Source organism: Hypanus sabinus, chromosome 16 (genome assembly GCF_030144855.1).
Source record: "Hypanus sabinus isolate sHypSab1 chromosome 16, sHypSab1.hap1, whole genome shotgun sequence".
NCBI classification, from domain to species: Eukaryota; Metazoa; Chordata; class Chondrichthyes; order Myliobatiformes; family Dasyatidae; genus Hypanus; species Hypanus sabinus.
The window spans coordinates 1,281,028-1,306,106 of NC_082721.1; the positions used below are offsets into that span (position 1 = coordinate 1,281,028).

Genomic DNA, 25,079 nt, shown 5'->3' on the forward strand with positions numbered 1-25,079 from the left:
GGGAGTCCTGTTAACTGTGATCCGGGGAGTTCAGTGTCACTGTGATCCGGGGAGTTCAGTGTCACTGTGATCCGGGGAGTCCTGTTAACTGTGATCCGGGGAGTTCAGTGTCACTGTGATCCGGGGAGTCCTGTTAACTGTGATCCGGGGAGTCCTGTTAACTGTGATCCGGGGAGTCCTGTTAACTGTGATCCGGGGAGTCCTGTTAACTGTGATCCGGGGAGTCCTGTTAACTGTGATCCGGGGAGTCCTGTTAACTGTGATCCGGGGAGTCCTGTTAACTGTGATCCGGGGAGTCCTGTTAACTGTGATCCGGGGAGTCCTGTTAACTGTGATCCGGGGAGTCCTGTTAACTGTGATCCGGGGAGTCCTGTTAACTGTGATCCGGGGAGTCCTGTTAACTGTGATCCGGGGAGTTCAGTGTAACTGTGATCCGGGGAGTTCAGTGTAACTGTGATCCGGGGAGTTCAGTGTCACTGTGATCCGGGGAGTTCAGTGTCACTGTGATCCGGGGAGTTCAGTGTCACTGTGATCCGGGGAGTTCAGTGTCACTGTGATCCGGGGAGTGCAGTGTGACTCTGTGATCCGGAGAGTGCAGTGTTAATCTGTGATCCGGGGAGGGCAGTGTGACTCTGTGATCCGGGGAGTGCAGTGTTAATCTGTGATCCGGAGAGTGCAGTGTTAATCTGTGATCCGGGGAGGGCAGTGTGACTCTGTGATCCGGGGAGAGCAGTGTGACTCTGTGATCCGGAGGGTGCAGTGTGACTCTGTGATCCGGGGAGGGCAGTGTGACTCTGTGATCCGGAGAGTGCAGTGAGACTCTGTGATCCGGGGAGAGCAGTGTGACTCTGTGATCCGGAGAGTGCAGTGTGACTCTGTGATCCGGAGAGTGCAGTGTGACTCTGTGATCCGGAGAGTGCAGTGTGACTCTGTGATCCGGGGAGTGCAGTGTTAATCTGTGATCCGGGGAGGGCAGTGTGACTCTGTGATCCGGGGAGTGCAGTGTTAATCTGTGATCCGGAGAGTGCAGTGTTAATCTGTGATCCGGGGAGGGCAGTGTGACTCTGTGATCCGGGGAGAGCAGTGTGACTCTGTGATCCGGAGAGTGCAGTGTGACTCTGTGATCCGGAGAGTGCAGTGTGACTCTGTGATCCGGAGAGTGCAGTGTGACTCTGTGATCCGGAGAGTGCAGTGTGACTCTGTGATCCGGAGAGTGCAGTGTGACTCTGTGATCCGGAGAGTGCAGTGTGACTCTGTGATCCGGAGAGTGCAGTGTGACTCTGTGATCCGGAGAGTGCAGTGTGACTCTGTGATCCGGAGAGTGCAGTGTGACTCTGTGATCCGGAGAGTGCAGTGTGACTCTGTGATCCGGAGAGTGCAGTGTGACTCTGTGATCCGGAGAGTGCAGTGTGACTCTGTGATCCGGAGAGTGCAGTGTGACTCTGTGATCCGGAGAGTGCAGTGTGACTCTGTGATCCGGAGAGTGCAGTGTGACTCTGTGATCCGGAGAGTGCAGTGTGACTCTGTGATCCGGAGAGTGCAGTGTGACTCTGTGATCCGGAGAGTGCAGTGTGACTCTGTGATCCGGAGAGTGCAGTGTGACTCTGTGATCCGGAGAGTGCAGTGTGACTCTGTGATCCGGAGAGTGCAGTGTGACTCTGTGATCCGGATGTGACTCTGTGATCCGGATGTGACTCTGTGATCCGGATGTGACTCTGTGATCCGGAGAGTGCAGTGTGACTCTGTGATCCGGATGTGACTCTGTGATCCGGATGTGACTCTGTGATCCGGATGTGACTCTGTGATCCGGATGTGACTCTGTGATCCGGATGTGACTCTGTGATCCGGATGTGACTCTGTGATCCGGATGTGACTCTGCGATCCGGAGAGTGCAGTGTGACTCTGCGATCCGGAGAGTGCAGTGTGACTCTGCGATCCGGAGAGTGCAGTGTGACTCTGCGATCCGGAGAGTGCAGTGTGACTCTGCGATCCGGAGGGTGCAGTGTGACTCTGCGATCCGGAGGGTGCAGTGTGACCCTGCGATCCAGGGAGTGCAGTGAGACTCTGCGATCCGGAGAGTGCAGTGTGACTCTGCGATCCGTAGTGTGTGGGCTCTGTGATCCGGAGGGTGCAGTGTGACTCTGTGATCCCTAGAGTGCAGTGTGACTCTCTGATCCGGAGAGTGCAGTGTGACTCTCTGATCCGGAGAGTGCAGTGTGACTCTCTGATCCGGAGAGTGCAGTGTGACTCTCTGATCCGGGGAGGGCAGTGAGACTCTGTGATCCGGAGAGTGCAGTGTGACTCTGTGATCCGTAGTGTGTGGGCTCTGTGATCCGGAGAGTGCAGTGTGACTCTGTGATCCGGAGAGTGCAGTGAGACTCTGTGATCCTGAGAGTGCTGTGTTAATCTGTGATCCGGGGAGTGCAGTGTGACTGTGATCCGGAGAGGGCAGTGTGACTCTGTGATTCGGAGAGTGCAGTGTGACTCTGTGATCCGGAGAGTGCAGACAATAGACAATAGGTGCAGAAGTAGACTATTTGGCCCTTCGAGCCTGCTCTGCCATTCGGAGATCATGGCTGATCATCTACTATCAATACCCGATTCCTGCCTTGTCCCCATATCCCTTGATTCCCCTATCCATCAGATACCTATCTAGCTCCTTCTTGAAAGCATCCAGAGAATTGACCTCCACTGCCTTCCTAGGCAGTGCATTCCAGACCCCCACAACTCTCTGGGAGAAGAAGTTTTTCCTTAACTCTGTCCTAAATGACCTACCCCTTATTCTCAAACCATGCCCTCTGGTACTGGACTCTCCCAGCATCTGGAACATATTTCCTGCCTCTATCTTGTCCAATCCCTTAATAATCTTATATGTTGCACTTAGATCCCCTCTCAATCTCCTCAATTCCAACGTGTACAAGCCCAGTCTCTCTAACCTCTCTGCGTAAGACAGTCCGGACATCCCAGGAATTAACCTCGTGAATCTACGCTGCACTTCCTCTATAGCCAGGATGTCCTTCCTTAACCCTGGAGACCAAAACTGTACACAATACTCCAGGTGTGGTCTCACCAGGGTCCTGTACAAATGCAAAAGAATTTCCTTGCTCTTGTATTCAATTCCCTTTATAATAAAGGTCAACATTCCATTAGCCTTCTTCACTGCCTGTTGCACTTACTCAGTCACGTCAGTGACTGATGAACAAGTACTCCTAGATCTCTTTGTATTTCTCCCTTACCTAACTCTACACAATTCAGATAATAATCTGCCTACCTGTTCTTACTCCCAAAGTGGATAACCTCACACTTATTCACATTAAATGTCATCTGCCAAGTATCTGCCCACTCACTCAGCCTATCCAAGTCACCCTGAATTCTCCTAACATCCTCATCACATGTCACACTGCCACCCAGCTTAGTATCATCAGCAAACTTGCTGATGTTATTCTCAATGCCTTCATCTAAATTGTTTATGTAAATCGTAAACAGCTGTGGTCCCAATACCGCGCCCTGTGGCACCCCACTAGTCACCACCTTCCATTCCAAGAAACACCCATTCACCGCTACCTTTTGCTTTCTATCTGCCAACCAGTTTTCTATCCATGTCAATATCTTCCCCCCAATGCCATGAGCTCTGATTTTACCCACCAATCTCCTATGTGGGACCTTATCAAATGCCTTCTGAAAATCAAGGTACACTACATCCACTGGATCTCCCTTGTCTAACTTAGATTAGTCAAGCATGATTTGCCCTTGGTAAATCCATGCTGGTTCGGCCCAATCCTATCACTGCTATCTAGATATGCCACTATTTCATCTTTAATAATGGACTCTAGCATCTTCCCCACTGCTGATGTTAGGTCATGTCCATGTCTGTATAAACACACACCAAGTGCTGGGGATCTCATTAGGTCATGTCCTCGTCCCTACAAACACACACCAAGTGCTGGGGAACTCACCAGATCATGTCCCCAACCCTCTAGTTGTTGTTCCGAACAACAGAAACCAGGATGTACCCTTTTTCTTTCTGCTCCATTACTCACAAGGGTTATGAACAGACAGACTCCCGTCTGCCCCTCCTGGACCACACTTTGTCATTTGAAGCATTAGAAGTGTGAAGCAGAAACCACCAGCTATATAAAGCAACAACTCATGAGGGTCATGAGAATGAATGATATGGTCTGGGGACAGTGCGTAGTGCTAGCAGGCTGGTGGCCACAATGACAAAAAGTTATCTAATACAACCACAGCAAAGAAACGCTGGGAATTCTCACCATTTAGGAATTCCTTCTCCTCAACAGAGTGAATGCTGACCAGGTGAGCTCCATGACTGCGACAGTCCTTCTCTGCATTTTCCCACAGTCGTCGGTGAGAGAAGTACCGGTAACAATGTCCCAGGAATTTCTGCCAGTTGTGATCACAGCCCTCCGTATCTGGGGGGCAAGGGAGAGTTCAGTTATTCCACTGGGAAAATACATAGATACTTTATTGATCCCGAAGGAAACTACAGTGTCACAATAGCATTACATGTGTACAGATATAAATATTAAAAGAGAAGCAAGATAGAAATAAAAAATAAGTTATTGTAAACAGTCTAACAGGAGGGGTTCATCACTTCCCCGGCTATAGGTTGACTCATTATAAAGCCTAATGACCAAGGGTAAGAATGACCTCATATAGCACTCTTTGGAACAGCGCCGTGTTCTTAGTCTATTACTAAAAGTGCTCTTCTACTCAGCCAAAGTAGCATACAGAGGGTGAGAAACAATATCTAGAATTGCTAGGATTTTCCGTAGGGTCCTTTGTTCTACCACAGCCTCCGGTGTGTCCAATTTGACTCCTATAACAGAGCCAGCCTTTCTAATCAATTTATTGAGCCTGTTGGCATCACCCCTGTTGATGCCATTGCCCCAGCACATCACCACATAGAAGATTGCACTGACAACAACAGACTGGTCGAACATATGCAGTTGAGGCCAGCATACTCCAAAGGACCTCCGTCTCCTCAGGGAGTAGAAGCAACTCTGGCCCTTCTTGTACACAGCTTCTGGGTTGGTGCTCCACTCAAGTCAATCATCCAGGTGCACCCCCAGGTCCTTGTAGGTCCTCACCACATCAATGTCCTAGTAATAGTAACAGGGAGCAGTGAAGGCTTAATCTTCCCAAAGTCCACCACCATCTCTTTTATCTTACAGATGTTGAGCTGCAGATGATTCAGCTTGAACCATTTGACAATGTCCTCCACCAAGGCCCTGTATTCATCCTCCCGTCTTCCCTTTATACACCCAACTATCACTGAGTCATCAGAGTATTTCTGCAGATACCATGACTCAGTGTTGTATCTAAAGACCAAGGTATAGAGGGTAAATGGGAAGGGAGCCAATACAGGCCCCTGTAGAGCCCCAGTGCTGATATAGCCATGTCTTGACACAAAGCCCTAAAACCTTAAACACATGAGGTTCTGCAGATGCTGCTCATCCAGAGCATCACACACAAACTACTGAAGGATGTTCTGAGATGTAATGGGATGTGACGGGATGAGGTGGCATGAGTTGGGATGGACTGCGATGAGTTGGGATGAGTTAGGATGTGCTGTGACTAGGTGAAGTGAGTTGGAGTGTGCTGGTAAGTGTCAGATGAGCTGGGATGTGCTGAGATATGCTGGGTGAACTGGTTGAGTTGTATTGTGCTGGGATGGGGCTGGTGAGCTGGATGAGTTGGAATGTGCTGGGACGTGCTGAGATGGGATAAGGGGATGAGCTCCCTTACCTTCTTCGCACAGGCTGCCAGTATAACTGGGCAAACAGAGGCAGGTGAAGGAATTGGTTCCGTCTACACAGGTCGCTCCATTCTCACACGGGCTGGAGTGGCATTCATCAATATCTGAGGCAGAAATCAATGCAGAATCTTCATCAATCGATCGGTAAAAGACAAAATACATGGCTGTCTAAATCATTCTTTCAGAGAGAAAAGATAAATCAATGCTAGGCTTTCCAACAGATATACAAATACTAGAAGAGAAGTAAGAAAGAATAAAAAAGTAAGTTACCTTCAACAGTCTAACAGGAAGAGCCATCACTTCCCCAGCTGTAGGTTGACTCATTATAGAGCCCCTTAAAGGCCAGACCGTATTTATCACCTCCTTCAGCCCCAGCCCTCCCTGTCCCTGCACTCCCACAATCCCAACCCAGCCATCATCTGTGTTTTCCACTGGTTCACTCCAACAACCAAGCCCTCTGCACGGTCTCTAAAGTTTCCACATCCTCTGTATAATGAGACAAACAAAAGTGAACACAATATTCTAAGTGTGGTCTCGTCAGGATTTTATAGAGCTCCAACATTATCTCGTGATTATTGAACATTTCTTTTGAAGTTTATAGATAGATAGATATTTTATTGATTCCAAAGGAAATTACAGTATCACAGTAGCATTACAAGTACACAGATATAAATATTAGAAGAGAAGTAGAAAGAATAAAAAAATAAGTTATCTCAAACAGTCTAACAGGAGGGGGTCATCACTTCCTGTGCTATAGGTTGACTCATTATAGAGCCTAATGGCCGAGGGTAAGAATGGCCTCATACAGCGCTCTTTGGAGTAGCTCAGTTGTGTTAGTATTCACACCTAATTATAATGCAGTGCAGAATATATAAATAAAAATATGTTATAAGTAGATTATTAACTGAGCCAAGATATAACAGAAAATTATAAATTGACAGTTGGAAAACATTTTCTAATTTAAGGAAGTAAGTAATGTTGGAGATAACAGACAGGTAATGTGTTGTGACTACAGTGTGTGTGACCCGTGACACCACATCTGTACCTCCAGGAATGAGCTGCAGCCTGAGATGGGCACAGCATCAGAGAGGGAGAACATTCCATACACAAGGGCGTGGTTCCAACTGAGGAAGGTACGAGGGAACAGGAGGTAACAATGGCTGTTCTTGTTAATCTGGTCCGAGACTCCTGCAACCAGTGTGCAGAGAGAAGCAGAGACAGCGAGCAAACTGAGCAAGACCCACAGTAGATGGGGAGTGAAAGAGGAAAGCAGAACAAGAGTGGGTCTGGGGTTCAGATGTCTGTCAGTGCCAGGATAATGGACATTTCCTAGGAGCTGGAGAGGAATTTGGAATGGGAGGAAAAAGACCCAACTGGTGTCCACATGAGAACCAGTGATATGGAGAGGACAAACAAGTCTTTGTTAAAGGAGTAATGGTGTCACAGTGCACATTATAAAGCATATCTCATATCTCTATCAATGACTATCAGCTAAACCATGGCTACTGGCATTAGGCCAACAGAATAGACAGCTGAATGTGCTCAGACGTTGGTGTGGGAGAAATTGGCTTCGGTCCATGGGGCAACAGGACAAATGATGGAGAAAGAGGACACTTCAAATGAACAAGCTTCACTTGAATAGTACTGGGACCATTACTGTGGAAAACCAGATGAATAGGGTCTAGAGAGGGCTTTAAACTCAGAGACTGGGGGTAAGAGGGTTCTGGTCAGGAGAAATTCAAAGTTCGAAGTAAATTTATTATCAAAGTACGTATACGTCACCATATACAATCCTGAAATTCATTTTCTTGCAGGCATACTCAATAAATCCAATAATCATGATAGAATCAATGAAACAGCACATCAATAGGGTGGACAACCAGTATGCAAAAGACAACAAACTGTGCAAATACAAATAATAATAATAATAATAATAATAATAAATAAATAAATAATAAATATTGAGATGAGATGAAGAGACCTCAAAATTGCATCTATAGGTTATTGGAACAGCTTGGTGATTTGGCAAGTGAAGTTGAGTGAAGTTATCCGTTTTGGTTCAGGAGCCTGATGTTTGAGCATGAACCTGGTGGTGTGTGTCCTGAGGATCAGGATAGAAGGACCAGGCAAACATGAATATTATGGAGACAGGCAACAGTGTAGCAGGAAAGGACAATGAATTCTCACCAGAAAGAGTCAGAGCAAGGAAGGAGGGGAAATTAAAGGCCCTTTATCCAAATACCCAGAGAATTCAGAAGAAGAGTGCAGAAACAGAATGAGATGGGTTAGAATCAGAGATAAGGTATTGAGGTGACCACATCTGGAGACAAAATATTCCTGGGACATTAACATTTCCTTGTGGAAGGAGAGCCAGGAGAAAAATGGAAATGGAGGTGGGATATCTAAGCCTGGTGGTGTCAGGTTTCGATCTGTGGTGTGGGATTTCAACTTGGGGCATGGGGGCTTGATCTAGGGTGTGGAGTGTTTCTATTATTGCACAATGTGGTCAGCAATGCTGAGTAAAGACCTTGACTCAGAAGGTGGAGACGTCAAAAGACTTGTGTGGTGAAAAAACAGGAAGAGAATTAAATTTCTTGTGGGCAGTGATGAGGGAAATGTCTATTTCACAGTGATGGTGATGTAGGACATGGATGAAGACATGCTGTCCTGTCTCTGTGAATAGTAAAATCATGGGTTCAGAAGGTGCTTTTGGAGTAGCCTGGGCAAGGAACTGCAGTGAATCTTGTAGGTAATGACACTACAGCCATAGTCATAAATGTTCCTGAACCTGGTGCAGTGTGCCCTGAGGGAATGATTGTTCAGGAAGAGTCAGTAAGTCTAAAGGAATGCTTTTTCTCAGTGCTTTGTTCTCCCTGCAAGTTGTTGGAACTGATGCCCTCCAGACCAGCAAAACCAGCAGGTTAATGGGCCAGCTGGTTCTGGGGTGGCAGGTCCCATCCTGAGCAGTCTGCAGTCAGCTTACACTCTGCACTTCCCTTCTGTGATAGTGAGCGTCCCCCACTCCCGTTGCCCTGGTTCCTCACAATTGATATGCTGATACATTGATTGACATAGAGTCAGAATATTACAGTACAGAAACAGGTCTGTCAGCTCCTAGCAATCGGTGGCGAACCCTGTAAATAAACTCCCTGTAGTGGAGGTGAAAGACACAGCAACCTGGGGAGTTGATGAGCTTGTGTGAGAGAATAGTACAGAAACAAAAGGAGAGGGGGAATCAGCCTGATAGAATTGGTCTGCTTGACTCAATGGGCCTAGCAAAAACTCCAATCAACTTAAAGTTATGCACTCCCGTATTTAGCCATTTCCGCCCTGGGAAAAAATCTTCGGCTGTTGATTTATGTCCTTTATCATCATGTACACCTCTAGCAAGTCACGCCTCATCCTCCTTCAGTTCAGAAAAGGCTTAGCTTGCTCAACCCATCCTTATAAGATACGCTCTCTAATCTGGGGAACATCCTGGTAAATCTCCCCTGCACCCTCTCTAAAGCTTTCACATCATGCCTATAATGAGGCAACCTGAAAAGGTCTGAGCAAAAGCTGAATGAAACATTGGTGAGCAGGTTATTGGTGAGTGAATGCTGTTTAAAAGCAGAGTCAATGGCACCTTGCAACTCTTTACTGAAGGATCTTCTGCAAAAGAGTTATCACAACACTGAAGAATTTAATATTGAGTTGAACGTGATAAGGGTCTGAAACTCATATTAAATAAAGCTCATCATTAAGATATGAAGGCAGTTTTGTCTACAGTGATCTGGGAAATCTGATTAACAAAGCACACAGTTGATAAGCACAGGCAGATGTTTCCAAAAGTTTCTCAGAATTCCCAACCAAGGCATGCTATTTCAGAATTAAAAATTCTCCAACCATGGCTATTTACGGATGCTTTATATTGGAAGCCTAGGAACATGTTAAAACTAACAAGGGATTATTAAAAAAATAAAGAGGACACACACACACACACACACACACACACACACACACCTACACCTGAATACCACTCCTCCCTTTGCAATTTTTGCTCATTTTTTCTCAATTCCTGCTAAAACATTGTTTACATTTACATCATTTACTATTATATTGTAATTTGCCCTTACTGTGCCTATTGACTTGTTTATTAATTATTGTACTGTCTTGCACTGTTTTGTGCACTTTATGTAGTCCTGAGTAGGTCTGTAGCCTAATGTAGTTTTGTGTCATTTCACATAGTCTGGTATAGTTTTGTGTTGTACTATACCGTTGTATGTACTGTACCAGCAATTAAGGTTGAAATGACAGTAAAAGCAACTTGACTTGAGAATGTGAGACTTGATAGTGAACATAAAAACAGAGAGCAAGAGTAGGATGCCAAGATAAAAGTTGGTTTCTTGGAGGAAGAGACTGGGGAAGTTGCATTAGCAAATAGGAAATAACAAAGAATTAGAACAAACATTTTAGACCAGAAGACACAGGAAAAGGATTAGGTCATTCAGCCCATTGAGTATACTCTGCCATTCTATCATGGCTGATTTATTATTCCTCTCAACATCATTCTCCTGCCTTCTCCCCATAATCGTTGATGCCTTTATTAATCAAGAATCTATCAACCACCACTTTAAATATACCAAAAAACTTATGACAATGAATTCCACAGATTCACCTTCCTTTGGCTAAAGAAATTCCTCCTCAGCTCTGTTCTAAATGGACATCCTTGTATTTTGTACTTGTCTGCATGGTTAAAAAAAATAGTAAAAGCATCTTCAACAGCAGAAGGTGTGTGGACAATGGGGCATTTAAATGATAGGACATAGAACAAAACAACACAGTACAGGCTTTTCAGCTCCGATGTTGTGCTGACTTTCTAACCTACTCCAAGATCAATCTAATCCTTATAAGCACAGACAGGGTGAAAGCAATGGATGTAAGTACAAGTCCGCAGGCCCTGATGTTTGTCTGCGGGTCACGTGAGAAGAGTCTGCAGAAACACTGGATGCATTTGTTGACTTTGCCCAAAATTCTTCAGGTTCAGGAAGGTGCCAGTAGGATGGAAAACAGTTCAATGGGATAGGAATTATTGATAAAGGATTTAGAGTGTTAGCTCTGTAAGAAGTTATAGAGATGGGAAACTGGGATTTTATCAATTGCGGTGAATAGAAGGGGTTTGTTTTACTGAGATAATGTGAATGAATAATGGGTTTGTCCAGTTAAGTAATGGGAAGGATTGGGAAGAGCATCGGTCCATGGAGTTAATTGGGAATGAATGGGGTGCAGTTTGGGGCACTGGGTTGAACTATAAGTTCAAAGGGTTATGTTTAGGATCAGGGTTCAATAAAAGTTTGGGTTGGAGTTATTATCAGAGTCAGGGTTCAGTAAATACTGGAAACACGAGCCCATCTGTGGAAAGAGAAACAGAATGTTAGAAGTTTAAATTTCTTCTTCAGAATAAGAAGCAGTTAAGTGCACTGGGTTACTGGCGATGAATTGGGGGTGTTGGGTAATTGGCAGTGAATGGGGGTGCACTGGGTAACTGGCAGAGAATGGAGGCACACTGGGTAACTGGCTGTAATTGGGGGTGCACTGGGTAACTGGCTGTAATTGGGGGTACACTGGGTAACTGATGGTGATGGGATGCACTGAGTAACTGGCAGGGAATGGAACGCACTGGGTAACTGGTTGTAAAATGTGGGTGCATTGTGTAACTGGTAGAGAATGAGGGACATTGGTGCACTGTGTAATGGCTATGAATCCCACTTCCCATTCCCATTCTGACATGTTGGTCCATGGCCTCCTCTACTGCCATGATGAAGCCATACTCAGGTTGGAGGAACAACATCTCATATTATTACAACCTGATGGCATGGGTATCTTACAACCTGATGGCATGAACACAGATTTCTCTAACTTACAATAATTTTTCCATCTCCCACTTCTCTTTTCTCCCTCCCGACCCAGCCCCCCCCCCCTTACCCCTTCTCTTCTCCTCACTTGCCCACCACCTCCCTCTGGTTCCCCTTCACCTTCCCTTTCCCCCCTGAGCCACTTTTGTCTCCTATCAGATTCCTGCTTCTGCAACACTTTACCTTTTTCACCAATCAGCTCCCAGCTTCTTACTTCATCCTGCCTCCCCTACCTACCTGGCATCACCTGTCACCTTCCTGTTTCCCCCCACCCACCCCCACTATCTTATTCTGGCTTCTTTTCCCTTCCAGTCTTGACAAAGTGTCTCAGCCCGAAATGTTGGCTGCACCTCTGCAGATGCTTCCTGACCTGTTAAGTTCCTCCAGCATTTTGTGTGTATTGCTCTGGAATTCTAGCATCTTCAAAACCTCTAGTTTGTGATTTTGAGGATCATACCAACAAGACAAGGTCATTTAGCCTCTCAAGCTTATTTTTGCCATTCATAGAAACATAGAAAACCTACAGCACCATACAGGCCCTTCGGCCCAAAAGCTGTGCCGAACATGTACTTACTTTAGAAATTACTAGGGTTACCCAAAGCCCACTATTTTTCTAAGCTCTATCCAAAAGCCTCTTAAAAGACCCTATCGTATCTGCCTCCACCACCATTGCTGGCAGCCCATTCCACGCACACACCACTCTCTGTGTGTGTTAAAAAAAAAAAAAAATACCCCTGACATCTCCTCCGTACCAACTCCCAAGCACCTTAACCCTGTGCCCTCTTGTGGCAGCCATTTCAGCCCTGGGAAAAAGCTTCTGACGATCCACACGATCAATGCCTCTTATTATCTTATACAATAATATCATGATTAATCTTCCAATCCAAATCTGTTCCCATGCACTATCCCCGTGTCCTTCATTCACAGGAACGTAGAAACATAGAAAACCTACAGCACAATACAGGCCCTTCGGCCCACAAAGTTGTGCTGAACATGTCCCTACCTTAGAAATTACTAGGCTTACCCATAGCCCTCTATTTATTTAAGCTCCATGTACCTATCCAAAAGTCTCTTGACAGACCCTAAAAATACAAAATGCTGGCAGAACTCAGCAGGACAGACAGCATCTATGAGAGGAGGTGGTGACGACGTTTCAGGCTGAAACCCTTCATCAGGAGGTTTCGGCCCGAAACGTCATCACTAACTCCTCCTATAGATGCTGCCTGGCCTGCTGAGTTCTGCCAGCATTTTGTGTTTTTATTTATTTCCAGCATCTGCAGATTCACGTGTTGCCTCTTAACAGACCCTCTTGTATCCAGCTCCACCACCATTGCCAGCAGCCTATTCCATGCACTCACTACTCTCTGAGTGAAAGACTTACCCCTGACATTACCCCTGTGCCTACTCCCAGCACCTTAAACCTGTGTCCTCCTGTGGCAACCATTTCAGCCCTGGGAAAAAGCCTCTGACTATCCACATGATCAATGCCTCTCATCATCTTATACACCTCTACCAGGTCAACACTCATTCTCCGTCGCTCAACCTGTTTTCATAAGGCATGGTCCCCAATCCAGGCAACATCCTTGTAAATCTCTTCTGCACCCTTTCTATGGCTTCCACATCCTTCCTGTAGTGAGGTGGCAAGAACTGAACACAGTACTCCAAGTGGGGTCTGACCAGGGTCCTATGTAGCTGCAACATTATTTCTCAGCTCCTAAATTCAATTCCACAATGACCCGCCTACAACCACTCTTTGCCTTCTGTGGGCAAGCCAGTTCTGGATCCACAAAGCAATGTCCCCTTGGATCCCATGCCTCCTTACTTTCTCAATAAGCCTTCCATGGGGTACCTTATCAAATGCTTTGCTGAAATCCATATACATCTACTGCTCTTCCTTCATCAATGTGTTTAGTCATACCCTCAAAAAATACAATCAGGCACTTAAGGCACTACCTGCCCTTGACAAAGCCATGCTGACTCTTCCTAATCACATGATACCTCTCCAAATGTTCATAAATCCTGCCTCTCAGGATCTTCACCATCAACTTAACAACCACTGAAGTAAGACTCACTGGTCTATAATTTTATTAACCCCTTCCTGTTCCTAACCTCCGCCCACAGAGACTCCGTAGACAATCTCTCCATGACGTCCACCTTTCCTGCAGCTGTAACACTATCTCTGATCAACAGTGCCACATCTCCACCTCTTTTGCCTCCCTCCCTGTCCTTTCTGAAACATCTAAAACTAGCACTTAAAGTAACTATTCCTGTCCCTGAGCCATCCAAGTTATTGTAATGGCCACCACATCATAGCTCCAAGTACTGATCCACGCTCTAAGCTCATCAGCTTTGTTCACAAGACTCCTTGTGCTAAAATAGACGCATCTCAAACCGTCCATCTGAGCGCGTCCCTTCTCTATCACCTGCCTATCCTCCCTCACACACTGTCTCCAAGCTTTCTCTATTTGTGAGCCAACCGCCTCTTCCCCAGTCTCTTCAGTTCGGTTCCCACCCCCCAACAATTCTAGTTTAAACTCTCTGAACTAGCCTTAACAAACATCTCTGTCAGGATGTTGGTCCCCCTGGGATTCAAGTGCAACCTGTCCTTCTTGTACAGGTCACACCTGCCCCAAAAGAGGTCCCAATGATGCAGAAATCTGAATCCCTGCCCCCGCTCCAATCCCTCAGCCACGCATTTATCCTCCACCTCACTCTATTCCTACACTCACTGTCACGTGACACAGGCAGTAATCCCAAGATTTTTACCTTTGCGGTCCTACTTCTCAACTCCCTTCCTAACTCCCTGTAGTCTTTTTTCAGGAGCTCTTCCCTTTTCATATGTCATTGGTACCAATATGTATAACGACCTCTGGCTGTTCTCCCTTCCACTGCAGGGTATCTTAGACGTGATTTGAAACATCCCGGATCCTGGCACCTGGGAGGCAAACTACCATCTGAGTTTCTTTCCTGCGTCCACAGAATCACCTGTCTGACCCCCTAACAATAGGATCCCCATATCACTACTGCCTTCCTCTTCCTTTCTCTACCCTCCTGAGCCACAGGGCTGGACTCTGTGCCAGAGGCACAGCCCCGTTGCTTCCCCCAGATAGGCTGTGCCCTCCCCAACAGTACTTAAACAGGAGTACTTATCGTCAAGAGGTACAGCCACAGGGGTACTCTCTAGTACCTGACTCTTCCCCTTCCCCCTCCTGACTGTTAACCACTTGACTGTTTCCCGCAGCCCTGGTGTGACCACCTGCCTATAACTCCTCTCTATCACCTCCTCAGTCTCCCTGAGTAGGCAAAGGTCATCGAGCTGCATCTCCAGTTGCCTAATGTGGTCCCTTAGGAGCTGCAGCTCAACACACTGGGTGCAGATATGGCCATCCAGGATGCTGGGAGACTCCAGGACCTCCTACATCTGACACCGAGCACAGAGAACCGGCCTCACACACATACTACTTCCTTTCTGCAATTAACACAGGTAGACCTACCTCGCATTGTTACCACCTAAGCCCGTTGAGCCAATGCCCTATCACTCTGCTATGCCTCACTCCGCTGCCTGCTGGATATGACAGTCTTTTTAAACTTTTCCTGCTGTACTGGCTGACGTCACAAGCCTGCGCAGTCTTGCCTCTCTTTTACCCTGAGCAGTAAAACTGTCTTCGCTCCAGAAATCCTTAGCTGTTCATCCGCAGCCTTCTTCTTCCAAATCAAAGAACCTGAATACCCATAAATATCTGTCTGGAATGATGCTGCAGACTGAGAATTCCACAGATCCACCAACCACCAAGTGAAGGGTGTTGCTTCACTCAGGTGGGTGATGGGAAGAACCACCAATGATTTTCTAACTTCTTGCATCACATCAAGCTCTTGCGGTGCCTCCACAAATGATGGTTCAGGCAGAAGAGTCAGTAATTCCTGCGATACTGAAGTTGCAAATAATAATCCAGTTTGGCACTTTACCAATTTCACAGTTCTCTCCAGTGAAGCCAGCCGCGCAGTCGCAGGTGTACATGGTGCTGTTAGACAAGCAGGTTCCCTCATGGAGGCAGGGGTTTGTCTGGCAAGGGTCTGGTTCATCTGTACGGAAGCAAACACAGGAAAACTAGACAGTGTAAGGGCCATAAGACCATAAGAAATAGGAGCAGAATTAGGCCATTCATTCTATCAAGTCTGCTCCACCATTGCAACAGGTGTGATGTTATCCCTCTCAACCCCATTGTCCTGTCTTCTCCTTGTAACATTTGACACACTGACTAATCAAGAACCTGTAATGCCTTGGTAAAGGTTTCACTGTTAACATTGTAGGGTATTTCATGTAATAGTCTTTCTGTAGAAGCAGTATTTGGGTTCTGTTTAGAGATAATGGGTGCTTTGGTATGTGAGCCGTCCAATCAGGGGAGCAGAGATTTATTTTGTGCGCCTGATACTGGTGTGAGCTTTTGTCTTTGTTCGGTGGGAGATAAAAAGAGAAGATGCTAGAGATAACCGGTCATAGGACTCGATGGGGACCATGATTTGATGGAACAAGGTGTGGGAGTCTACTGAGGATCGGTGAATATGAATTTTAGAAGAGTTGAGCTCCAACTTGTGCATATTTGACTGTTTAATTATAATGGGCCCTTTTTGTTTTTTCCTTTCTTTTCCTTACTAACCCTTTAGTTAAGTTAATATTCATAAATATACTTCCTTAATTATATGCAGTGTGCAATCTGTTATTTCCTGGCAACGTGGTAACAGGGCAGCAAACCTCACAGCATTCACACAAACTGGGCTTGGGTGAGAGAGACAGCCCAATCTCACGGATTTGATGGGACTGGAGTGTGCATTCCCTAGACGTGCGTGGCTTGAGAACAGTGGGTCTTTTAACGCAGTGTTGGGAGACTGCCAGTGAGGGCTAACAAGCTGTTTCCAGAGACACCCAAGAAGAAAGGGGTTTCATACCTATCATCTTCTGCTTTAAATATACTCAACCTTGACCTTCACAGCCACCTGTGGAACAAATTCTACAGATTCACCACCCTCCAGATAAAGAAATTCCTCCTCATCTCTATTCTAAAAGGACATCAATCCATCCTGACACTGCATCCTCTGGTCCTAAACTCCTCCTCTATCGGAAACATCCTTTCCACATTCACTCTCTCTAGGCCTTTCAATATTCAGTAGGTTTCAATTAGATCCCACCTCATTCTTCTAAACTCCAGTGAGTACAGGCCCAGAGCCATCAAATGCTCCTCATATGTTAACCCTTTCATTTGCAGAAGTCATGGGAAGCTGTAAAACCATAAGAACATAAGGTGTAGGAACAGAATTAGGCTATTGGCCCATCAAGTCTGCTATACCCTTATGCTATAACCCTTCATGCCCCGACCAATCAAGAATCTATCAACCTCTGTTTTTGAATATAGATAAAGACTTGGCCTCCAGAGCTTCCACAGATTCACCACTCTCTGGTTAAACAAATTCCTCCTCATCTCCGTTCTAAAAGGATGTCCCTCTATCCTGAGGCTGCATCCATTAGACTCTTCCATCAAAGGAAACATCCTCTCCACATCCACTCTCTCAAGGCTTTCATCAATCGATAGGTTTCAATAAGTTCAACCCTCATTCTTCTGAATTCTAGTGAAAACATGCCTAGAGCTATCAAACACACTTCATATGACAAGCCATTCAATCCTGGAATCATTTTCATTAACCACCTTTGAATGCCCCCAGTTTCAGCACATCCTTTCTAAGATAAGGGCCTACTACAGCTCACAATACTTCAAAATATTGCAGAATATTAGTAGCTTGGGTTGGCTATTTGGAAGTCTGGTTCATTGCGAAGCGTGGCCACAATGTTTACAAACACTTTGCCAAATTCAGCAATCAACCAAAATTCTAACTCACAATACTCCAAGTGAGGCCTCACCAGTGCTTTATAGTCTTAACATTACATGCTTGCTTTTATATTCTCGTCCTCTTGAAATGAATGCTAACATTGCATCGGCCTTCCTCACCACAGACTCAATCTGCAAATTAACCTTTAGGGAATTCTGCACAAGGGCTGCCAAGTCCCTTTGCACTTCAGTTTTGTGTACTTTCTCTGCATTTAGGAAGTAGTCAACCCTTTCATTTCTTCTACCAAAGAAATCACTTCCAAATTATTGAATGTAACAGAAAATGATTCAGTCCCATCACAGACCCCTATGGAACACAAATAGTCACCAGCAGAAACCAGAAGAGGCTCCATTTATTCCCACTCTTTGACTCCTGCCAATCAGCCACTGCTTTATCCATGCTAAAATTTTTCCTGTAATACCATGTGCTCGTAGCTTGTTAAGTAACCTCATGTATGACACCTTGTCAAAGGCCGTCTGAAAATCCAACCACAAAACATCAAGCAATTCTCCTTTGTCTATCCTGCTTGTTGTGTATTCAAAGAATTCCAACAGATTTTCCCTCGAGGAAACCATGCTGAGTATGGCCTACATTATCTCTGGTTCCCATCCCAATGCAACTTTAATTTAAACCCCACTGTGTAGCATTTACAAACATTCCCACTTGGATATTAGTTCCTCTCCAGGTCATGTGCAAACCGTCCCTTACTGTACAGGTCCACCTTCCCTGGAAGAGAGCCCAATGATCCTCCTAAGAGCCCTTATGCCCTCATCCTACAGCAACTCCTTAGCCATGTATTAAAGTGTATAATTCTCTTAGTTCCAGCCTCACTAGCATATATCATGGGTAGCAATCCTGAGATCACAACCCTAGAAGTCCTGCCCTTTAACTTAGCACCTAACTCCATGAACTCCCTATGCAGAACCTCATCACTCGTCCTATCCACGTCACTGGTATCTACATGGACCACAACTTCTGACTGATCACCCTCCCACTTAAGAATACGGAAGATTTGATCCAAGTGTGTTGCCTTTATGGCATTTGTTTAGTTTATAATATTTTTGCTTTAGTAATTCGTTTATTAGCATTTTCTAGTTAAAGTTAAGATTGTTTAAAGTAAATTCGTTGTCTGTGATGTATCGCGGCATGCGATGACGTCACACCCGGTTTCGCCGCGTCTTGTGGGAAGATACCAGTTTGGAGAAACAGGAAGAAGGGGCTCACATGTGCAAGATCAGCGCAAGAGAAGTTTTCTTTCTACGCACTAGAAACATCAGTGAAGCAACGCCGTAAGTTCATGAGATAATCGATGTGTTGAATTAAAAATGTTAACGCTGATTCTGTTAAAAGTAATGACGGTTGATAAGGTTTATGTTTTCGTTAGTTAAAGAGTTGCGGATAGTTTGTGTTGAAGTGTATTTAAAGCAGTCAATGGCATAGGTAGATTCTGACTGTATGCTGCACTTTAATGTAATGTAGTTGTAGTTTTACTTTTGCAAGTATTTATGATATAAATGTGATATCAAGAAGGAAACAAATACTGTATACATTTTGTATTGTTTTATCAACAGTTTTCACCATAAGTTAATGTGGAAGAGTAAACAGTAAACGGTTAATCTTACTGTGATCCTGTTTTCATTGACTATGGTTTACCTCGGTGTTTAGTTCAGCGTTCTCTTACACCCGAGCAAGAACACTACAGTGAAAAGGCGGCATTATCAGGTGTTTCAAGTGCTGCAATGACAACTCAATCCAGCATCAAGTCGTTGCCATCCAGCGACAGGGGCAGTAGGGCATCATCAAGTAAGGCTGCCCATGCAAGAGCTAAGGCAGAAGCCACCAAGGTGCAAGCGTTCTACGCCGAACAAGAAGCAAAATTGAAAATGGAAGCGGCTGCCAGAGAAGCCGAAAACCGGAAGGAAGTGGCTGCCAGAAAAGCCGAAAATCGGAAGGAAGCGGCTGCCAGTGAAATGGAAGCGGCTGCCAGAGAAGCCAAAAATTGGAAGGAAGCAGCTGCCAGAGAAGCCGAAAACCGGAAGGAAGCGGCTGCCAGAGAAGCCAAAAACCAGTTGGAAAGGGTAAGGATAGCGTCAGAGTTAGAAGTGCTGACGCTACACCGAGAAGCAGAAGCTGCCAGGGTGGAAGCAGAGTTAATAGAAAATGCTGAAGAAATGCATGATTTGGTTGACGTGAAATCTACTTCAGAAAAGATCAGATTGGAACGCACAAGCGACTATGTCTGATCTCAAATAGACCTGAAGATTCGTTCTTCCTCTCCATACTTATACGCTAACGCCCCATTTCATGAGGAGCCTCAGAGAGGCCCAATTGCATCACATTCATCCGAGGAAGACAATTTACCCTTGCAACTCCGCGATGAATTCAAGAATGAAAGGGCTGACAACAAATACTTCTCGACACCAAACTTACCAGATTTGGCGAGAAGAGAGGCAAAGGCTGAATTCAGAACAGCAAATTCCATAACAGAGGTACGCCCTCGGTCATATACCCGCCGACATATTCCCCCAGGCCGCATGCCACTTGCAGTTGAACCCATGGCACAGTATTTAGCATGATGAGATCTCGTCACTTCAGGACTATACCAGTTTGACGATAAACCTGAAAATTACCGTGCATGGTACTCCACATTCACCAACGCTATCCACGGAGTCCAGCTCAGAGCAACCCAAGAGTTAGATCTTATGGCGAAATGGCTGGGAAAAGAATCATGCGAACAAGTGAGACGCATACGTTCAGTGTACATCAACAACCCTGAGCTAGCCTTACACAAAGCATGGCAGAGACTTCGGGAGGGCTATGCGGCCCCCGAAATTATTGAAGCGGCACTATACCGATGTCTGGAAAATTTTCCTAAGGTGTCAGCCAAGGACCACATTAAGTTAAGGGAGCTCGGAGATTTACTCATGGAGATTCAAGGCGCCAAAGAAGATGGCTACTCAACTGGTCTATTATACCTAAATACTCCATACGGGATTAGACAAATCATGGACAAACTTCCATTTGGACTGCAGGAAAGGTGGGTGTCCGTTGGCGCAGAGTACAAGGAAGAGAACAATGGTCGATTTCCTCCCTTTGAGTATTTCACTAGGTTTGTGTGCAAGGAGGCGAAGAAGCGAAAAGACCCTAGCCTCATGGGTCCAGGAAGCAGTACAATTTACACCAAGCCAGATAAATCCACTTCGAATAATTTCAACATTAATAAACCTGTCTCAGTGCTTAAGACTGAAGCCTTAACAACTACCAACGACCCTAGCAAGAATTGTCCATTGCATAACAAACCCCACCCCCTCAAAAAATGCAGAACATCTAGGGAAAAACCCCTTGAAGAAAGGATGGCCCTTCGCTAGGAGAAAAAAAAATGTTTTAAATGCTGTTACTCTACCTCTCACCTTGCTGGAGAGTGTACGATCGCCGTGAAGTGCCCGGAATGTAATAGGACTAATCACGATGGGGCCATGCATCCCGGCCCGTTACCGCAAACCGACAAAGCTCCTTCACCCCCACAACAGGACGGCGGGGAGGGAGAGGCTCACTCCAGGACAACAGTTGTCAGCACGAACTGTACAGAAGTTTGCAGTCAAGCTCAGTCAAACCGTTCTTGTTCAAAGATCTGCCTCACTAAGGTGTACCTTAAGGGAGCCAAAGACAAGGCCATCAAAGCCTATGTAATTCTGGATGATCAGAGCAATCGCTCACTAGTCAGTCCAGAGTTCTTTAACTTGTTCAACATTGAGAGTAATCAGTTCCCATACTAGAACTTGCTCAGACAGCGTGGAAACTTATGGAAGGAAGGCAGAAGGCTTCCAGCTCGAGTCCCTGGATGGTAAAGTCGTCATCTGTCTCCCTCCACTCTTAGAGTGCAATGAAATTTTGAAGAACCGCACTGAGATCCCGACGCCAAGTGCAGTGCTACACCAGCCATATCTCCACCACATCGCCAAACACATCCCAGAACTGGATCCAAAAGCAGAAATACTCCTGCTATTAGGAAGAGATGTTCTCGGGTGCACAAGGTTAGGCAGCAGGTCAATGGACCACACGATGCCCCCTTTGCGCAACGCCTGGATCTGGGCTGGGTGGTGATAGGAGAGGTGTGCTTTGGCAATGTACACAAACCGACGGTTAGCACACTCAAGACCAATGTGCTAGAGAGTGGCCGCCATACAATTTTTCAACCCCGCACAAGTTTCATGTGTATAAAGGAGAACATAAAAGGCAAAAACAAGAAAAAGAAGAAGAAAGGCAAAAGTGCAAAATGTGATAGTGAAATTTCTGGTGAGTGTACCATAGATCTAAGCACATAGGAGAAGTTGGGTAATGCTTTTCATAATGAGTTCCATCATGAGAAAACCAAAGAGTTGCAACTCATTAGAGAAAGATGGTCAATAGCCAGTATGGGTAACACAAATTCTGTCAGAAAATCATTTTTCACAGTCTTCACAAATTCCAACGCCCTGTCTGCCAGACTGTGGAAGAGGAACAAAAACCCTGAAAAGGAAACCGGAGATGCAGCAACGCACCTGATTGACCCACGAGGTACTGTGCACACTAATGGCAGAGGTCACAGCCATTATAAATGCACGACCACTCCTACCTGTGTCTTCTGACCTGGAAAACCCCTTCATACTCTCGCCATCAATGGTCCTTATGCAGAAGGCAGGAGCCCCCCCCCCCTCCACCAGGGGACTTCTCTGATAAGGATTTGTACACAAAGCAATAGAGACAGGTCCAGGCTCTGGCAAATCGGTTCTGGTCTCGTTGGAGACAGAAATATCTACCTTTGTTGCAACACAGATAAAAGTGGACAGAACCCCGCAGGAATCTTCAAGTTGGAGATTTAGTCCTGCTCAGGGACAAGCAAATCACCCGTAACAGCTGGCCAATGGCCAGAATCACCGCCACATTCCCTATTAGGGATGGACATGTCAGGAAGGTTGAGTTGAAAACTACCAACCAAGGTGATGTGAAAATTTACCAAAGGCCAGTTACAGAAGTCATTCTACTTTTACCTAAGGACTGATTTAGAGACTGAAGTTTTCTATTATGTTCATTGTGACATTACGAAGGTCAAGCGGGGAGTGTATTGCCTTTATGGCATTTGTTTAGTTTATAATATTTTCGCTTTAGTAATTCATTTGTTAGCATTTTCTAGTTAAAGTTAAGATTGTTTAAAGTAAATTCGTTGTCTGTGATATATTGCGGCTTGCGATGACGTCACACCCGGTTTTGCCGCGTCTTGTGGGAAAATACCAGTTTGGAGAAACAGGAAGAAGGGGCTCACATGTGCAGGATCAGCACAAGAAAAGTTTTCTTTCTACACACTAGAAACATCAGTGAAGCAACGCCGTAAGTTCATGAGATAATCGATGTGTTGAATTAAAAATGTTAACGCTGATTCTGTTAAAAGTAATGACGGTTGATAAGTTTTATGTTTTCATTAGTTAAAGAGTTGCGGATAGTTTGTGTTGAAGTGTATTTAAAGCAGTCAATGGTGTAGGTAGATTCTGACTGTATGCTGCACTTTAATGTAATGTAGTTGTAGTTTTACTTTTGCAAGTATTTACGATGTAAATGTGATATCAAGAAGGAAACAAATACTGTATACATTTTGTATTGTTTTATCAACAGTTTTCACCATACGTTAATGTGGAAGAGTGAACAGTAAACGGTTAATCTTACTGAGATCCTGTTTTCATTGACTACAGTTTACCTCGGTGTTTAGTTCAGCGTTCTCTTACATCTGAGCGAGAACACTACACCAAGATATCCCGGACCTTGCACCTGGGAAGCAACAAACCACCCCGGCATCTCATTCTTGCCCACTGAATCTCCTATCTGTCCCCCACAGTAACAAATCTCCTATCACCACAGTGTGCCTTTTCTCTCCTCTTCCCTTCTATAATTTTTTTAATGAATTTTCAAATAGGTTACAGAAGGAAAAAAATTATGAAAAAAAATTATCAACCCTTCCTCCCTCCCCCCAACATATCCCTATAGAAAGAGAAAAAAAAGAGAGAAGAAAAAAGAAAGAAAGAATGCCTGGATATCAGAAGATCCCCACATGCTCCATGGAGTTCATAATAGCTTTAGTATATATATTTATTTCTTTCCCCAGATAACCAATAATTTTATCTTCAGAGCACCTATATATTTAATCCTATCTTTTGTAAATAAAGGCGCCAAATTTTCATAAATATTTCATATTTATCTCTTAAATTATAAGTAATTTTTTCAAGTGGAATGCAGCTAAAAATTTCATTCTTCCAACGATCTATACTTAAATATGAATCTGATTTCCAAGTAACTGCAAAAGCTTTTTTGTCTACTGCCAATGCTATTCTTATGAATTCTTTCTGATATTTATTCAGTTTGGATTTCAGTTTTATCCCTTCAATATCGCCTAGTAAAAATAATGTTGGATTATGTGGAAGTTGTGTTCCAATAATTTATTCCAATAAAATTCTTAAATTTGTCCAAAAAGGTTGAATTTTAAAACAAGACCAAGTAGAGTGTAAAAAAGTACCAATTTCTTGATTACATTGGAAACATTGATCAGATAAATTTGGGTTTAATTTATTTATTTTTTGTGGTGTAGTATATAATTGATGTGAAAAATTATACTGCACTAATCTTAACTGGACATTTGTTGTATTTGTCATACTGTCAAGACATAGTCTTGACCAACTTGTTTCTTCAATTTTAATATTCAAATCAGTTTCCCATTTTTGTCTTGACTTATGGATTCCTTGTTTAATTGCCTGTTTTTGAATCAAACTATACATACAAGAAATAATTTTTTTAATTTTTCCTTTTTGAATTAAAGTTTCTATTTCATTAGGTTTCGGCAATAACATTGTTTGACCCAGTTTATCTCTTAAATAAGCCCTTAATTGGAAATAACAAAAAAGAGTGTTGTTTGATATTTTGTATTTATTCTTTAATTGATCAAATGACATTAATATACCTCCTTCAAAACAATCTCCTATATATCTAATCCCTTTTTGAAACCAATTGTATAAAAGTTGGTTATCCATTGTAAAAGGAATAAGTTTATTTTGAATTAAAGGTCTCTTTGCTAATAAAGATTTCTTTATCTCATCATCAACGTTTAACTTATCCCATAAATCAATCAAATGTTTTAATATAGGAGATTCTTTCTTTTCCCGTATCCATTTAGATTCCCACTTATATATAAAATCTTCTGGTATATTTTCTCCCATTTTATCTAATTCTATTCTAATCCATGCCGGTTTATCTTCATCAAAAAAATGCAATAAATCTAAGTTGATTTGCTTTACAATAATTCTTAAAGTTTGGAAGTTGTAACCCCTCCTAGGTCAAATTTCCATGTCAGCTTTTCCAACGATATTTCATGATATCTTACCTTTCCAAAGGAACTTCCTCACACATTTATTTATCTCTTAAAAAAACTTCTGTGGTAATTGTATTGGTCGTGTTTGGAATAAATATTGTAATCTAGGGAATATATTCATTTTTACAGCATT

At 44.3% G+C, this 25,079-nt stretch overlaps 1 protein-coding gene across 1 annotated transcript in view; it reads right to left on the minus strand.

Annotated features, from left to right (window-relative positions):
* The window catches only part of ncanb (neurocan b), a 232,132-nt gene that overhangs the window by 39,438 nt on the left and 167,615 nt on the right, over positions 1-25,079 (minus strand). The window contains exons 8-10 of the mRNA XM_059992388.1: positions 15,637-15,753; positions 5,767-5,880; positions 4,272-4,430 (exon numbers count right to left, since the gene is read on the minus strand). Coding sequence (XP_059848371.1) covers positions 4,272-4,430; positions 5,767-5,880; positions 15,637-15,753 — 390 coding nt within the window. The remainder of the gene's footprint in view (positions 1-4,271; positions 4,431-5,766; positions 5,881-15,636; positions 15,754-25,079) is intronic.